We start from the raw sequence: 4,561 nt of genomic DNA, 5'->3' as shown, positions 1-4,561 counted from the left end.
TGCTCCAGGAACACGTCGGGAACATTAAAGATGTTTAAAAGAAATGAAATCTGTCACTTTGTGATGAAATAACTTAAGTTCACTTCACAAGATAATAATGATACTTAAAAAAATAGGCTTCTTATTAAAATAGAGAAATAATTCATGTTTAAAACACAGAGAGCAGGTGAACACAAAACGCTGTTAACCTGGAATCCCTGGCTGCTGATTGGCCGTTACTGGCGACCAATCAGATCAGTTTGAAACTCCTCCTCTTCGTCCTCCTCGTCCTTCCTCCTCCTCCTCGGCTCCTCCCTTACCGGTTCCCCCTTAAAGCTGATTGAACATCCAGCAGACGGTCCTGCTCAGCGTCCGGCCCGTGAACCTCCTGGAGGTTCTGGAGGTTCTGGTGCTGCAGCAGGACCGGCACTTCCTGGACGTGGTTCTTCTGGACTGTGATGTTCTAACTGTGTTTCTCCTCCAGTCTGGGCTCAGCAGCTCTGCATGTCGTCCTGGAAGCAGCCAGGTACGATCCGCACCAGAACATCACACCTGAGCAGCTTCACACAGGTTCTGAGCTCCATCGGATCGGATCGGATCAGATCGGATTGGATCAGATCGGATCAGATCCGAGTCAGAACTCCTCCTGAACATCCAACAGAGTGTTTATTAATTAAATTAGTTCCTCAGGTTCTGTCTTTAGCGGTTTCCTGCAGTAATATTTAGTTTATTTACACTTTGGTGCAACATTATGTAGAGTGTAATTACTTTTTAGAGTCAATATTCTGTTTTTTGACACCTTCATGATGAATATCCAGGTTTTTTGGGACTTAATATTTACAATTTTGGCCATTTTTTTAATTGCTATTTAATTTTTTGTACTTTTTTGTATTCGTATTCTGTTTTTTTTACACTTTGGTGCAACGATATTTAGATTATAATGACTTTTGTGTATTTAACACCTCGTGGCATTAATATATCCAGGGTATTTCCATTTTTACACTTTGTTGTAATGATATTCAGGTTGTTGATATTTCTCTGCATTCATTTTTAGTTTTTTTTTTTTTGCACTTTTTTGCATTAACATCCAGGTTTTTGACGTCTTCCTGCTTTAATAATATTTTATTTTTTTGCACTCTGGTGCTTATATGTTCAGGGTATTAGTACTTTTGTATGATAATATTTAGTTTTCTTGGTCTTTCCAACCTTCACTTCCACTTTTTTGAGTCTTTGGTGCGTTGATATCCAAACTACTGCTGACTATACTTCAGTGTGACGCGTCACTGCTGCAAAACGGGAAAAGATCTGTGATAGAAACCTTGATTTTTATTTAACATAGTCGTGCTGCTGTGTGACGCTGCAGACTCAGAGGAGATCAACCTCTGAGTGTCTGAGGTGAAGCTTCTCAGTCCTCCAGGTCACGGTCGTCCTCGTGGATTAATCGTAGCAGCTGGACTCACTTTGAAGATGTTTCACCTCTCATCCACACTTATCCACAACGAACCCCACTGGAGCACTAACGAGTCACATAACGAGGGGGAGGAGCAACAAACCCCCAATTAAAACTCAGGTGTTAAAGTCTCCTTCAGGATATCAGTATGTGGAACTCCCAACTCGTCAGTCAGAGCTGATGAAGCCTCTTGGATGAAGGTGGAACGTCTTCAAGGAACTCAATCAGTCCAGTTGTTAGGATTAAAGTACCAGAATGAATCCTCTGAGCATCCAAACATCTGCTACTCTGATCCTCTTCAACACGTGAGTCAGGACATCGTGTACGGTGGAGCTATCTGGTGATAAATGTGCAGCAGCGTCTGATTTAGCGAAGCTGACGGATGACGACGCTCCTGTTTGTCCTCCAGACGTCGGTTTGGTTTCTGTGAGCTGCTCTGCTCGGAGCCGCCAGCAGGGGGCAGCGTCTGACTCAGTCTGGATGCAGAGCGATGCCAACGTGGTTCTCTGCTTTCAGAACCGTTGGAATCTGACGGCTTCAGTTTCATTCCTTCAGAAACGATCCTGTTGTTCTGCAGTTCAGCTGAAAACTGTTGTTGTCACTGTTGTGCTTCAGCGTCTCTGCAGTCGTTTATTGGCGTCAATCTCTCGTTTTTCACCGATTCTGTCTGTTTCTGGTCTGATTTGGTCTATTTCAGGTCGTTTCTGTGTTGATTTGCGTCGATTTCTGCTCATTTTGAATCGTTTTGAGACCGTTTTGTGTGTTTTAGAGGCTTTTTGTATCAGCTGGAACCAGGAAAGAATATTTTTTTCTTAGCTTTTCTTTTGGTTTTGTAGGATGAACTGATTTAAGATGCAGGTTATTATAATTGCATTCATATCCATCTGTGTCTTTATATAAATTAATATCAAGTCTTCATGACCTCATATTCAGTTTGTTTGCATTTTTGATGCCTTGACGTCTTTTTTTTTTGTCTCTGGTGCATTAATATCCAAACTAAAACCAGTTACGGTGATAAAATAAAACGTCGCTGCTGCAAACATGTGACAGAAAATATCAGGACTGAGCTGGAACTAAAGACGGCTACAGACAAAAAAAAAACAAAACAAAACTATAATCTGAGAGGTTAAATGTCATCTGTTCACCTAAAAACTTTAATCACAGGACTGTTGGTCCCAGTCGGGTCAGTCGTGGAGAATCCTGCGGTTCTGGGAGAAAAGAATTTTTTATTTTTCACAGAATCTGATGAGAACAAACTGTTTATTTTAAAACGTAGGATGAAGCGATTTTGCTCTGATGTCATAATTTTAAGCTTAAATATGAGCGATTTTCGTTTCAGAGTCTCAGTAGATTTCAGGGTTCAGACGGTTTAAAGAGTCCAAACGACAGCTTTTATTTCTCATTTATCGACTGAAGCTACGTTCTGCACGTCTTCCTTCGTGTCTGATGAAGAAGTTGATCCTTGACGAGTCGTTTTCCAGATACTGCTGAGTGAAAATAAAATCAGTTTTTAGCAGAAAACAATCAGACGTAAGGAAGATTTACAACCAGAAATAAACTGAGCGGCTAAAATCAAAGGTGGGAAGTAAAGTGACATCAGACGTTATGATGAAACGCTGCCCAGACGTAAATGTGGTGCATCCAGTCAGAATATTGGACGAGATGCTGAACAGTACTGATGCAAATAATGACATTAAGAGTCCAACCTGACTTCACTGAATCCACGAATCATCACAGAAGAAAACATTTACGTCAATAAGTCAGCAAAGTGTGGGATTGTTCACTGTCCTGCAGGATTTCTTTCTAGTCTGCGCCTCAGATGATGTTTCAGGGCGTCTGGAGGTGAGCAGATGGTTCAGGTTGAACCCTGCGTGACGCTCGTGTCGTCTCCTGCAGCAGCTTCCTGTGCAGACAGCCGGTGATGGACGGAGGCTGGAGCTGCTGCTGCTGCTGCTCCGCTAATGGACTCCTTAATGCACACGTCGTTAGCACACAGTCCCATCATGCACCAGTCAGCAGGGCGTTTTCTCAGTCGCCAGATGGGAGCGCGAGCCGAGAGCGTGGAGGTTGTTTTCTCCCACGCCGTGCCGGTTGTTGTGTTGTTGTGTTGTTGTGTTGCTGTGTGTGGAGGCCATGCTGAATGTGGTGCCTGTCGCTCGAGCACTAAGAAGCCGTCGTTCTCTTACAGTGGACAAGAACAAACCGGCGGCGAGATCCAGCGGCGGCAGCCAGACGGCCGAGAAGAACCAGAACCAGCAGCTGCCTCCACCTGAGCAGGTGAGTTTAACCTCTGAAGCTCTGATGAAGCAGAGAGAGCTCAGGAGTGTCTAGAATGAAGGAAATCAGGAAAAAACAAAAGCAGAAGTTGAATTCAGCTTCACTTCTTTCCAATTTCGAGGTCAATAAATCATCTAAACAGCTGGATTTCCTTTATTTGTTTGACACATGAGTCCAGCTGTTCCGACACCGAGGCTCTTTGTGCTGCAGACGTTTAACTGGTTAATGTGTCGTCTCCTGATTCTGGATCGACGACGTGATGAGAAACAACAGAGAAGCTTCCAGAGAAAAGTCTTCTGTCAGCAGTTAGGAAAAAGGAACGCTTGTGTGATTATTTAGTCGCATAATAATCGACGTTACCAACAGTTTAAACGATGTGGAGGCTTCACATGTTACAGATGTTGAACTTCTTCAGCTTTCGTTATCTCTGTCCTCGTCTGTGGAAACTCTGCCTGCAGAATTTTTAGTTTTTCTAGAAGCTGGTTTGAACAAATCCTTTATTTTTGGTGAATCTTTAAAACGTGTAGAATAAAGTGATCTTTAATGAAATATGGAGACTTGAGGCTTAGATGTGGTTGGTTTTCCAGACAGAGCTTCTCATCACATGTAGCTGGAAGGCTGAGAATCCAACGGTTGGTTTTAGTTTTTGTTATTTTCCATCAGCATGTTTGACGGATGAACATCTCCACGAGTTAAATGTCTTCAAATCAGAAAAAGAAAAACGGCTCTTTGATTATTTATTAAGATGCTATAAGATCCCACAGTGAGAGAGTTTACATGTAAGAACAAGAAAATATCCACCATCAGATGTAGAAAGATGTTCCACCATCATGTAGAAAGATGTTCCACCATCAG

General features: G+C 42.6%; 1 protein-coding gene across 1 annotated transcript in view; it reads left to right on the top strand.

Moving 5' to 3' along the window:
- Positions 1-4,561, top strand: part of LOC103370028 (microtubule-associated tumor suppressor 1 homolog) — a 65,305-nt gene that overhangs the window by 42,762 nt on the left and 17,982 nt on the right. Inside the window, exon 8 of the mRNA XM_008298927.1 lies at positions 3,618-3,706. Coding sequence (XP_008297149.1) covers positions 3,618-3,706 — 89 coding nt within the window. The remainder of the gene's footprint in view (positions 1-3,617; positions 3,707-4,561) is intronic.

Source organism: Stegastes partitus, unplaced genomic scaffold (assembly GCF_000690725.1).
Source record: "Stegastes partitus isolate 25-593 unplaced genomic scaffold, Stegastes_partitus-1.0.2 Scaffold1360, whole genome shotgun sequence".
Taxonomy (NCBI): domain Eukaryota; kingdom Metazoa; phylum Chordata; class Actinopteri; family Pomacentridae; genus Stegastes; species Stegastes partitus.
This window is presented reverse-complemented; position numbering and strand designations above follow the sequence as displayed.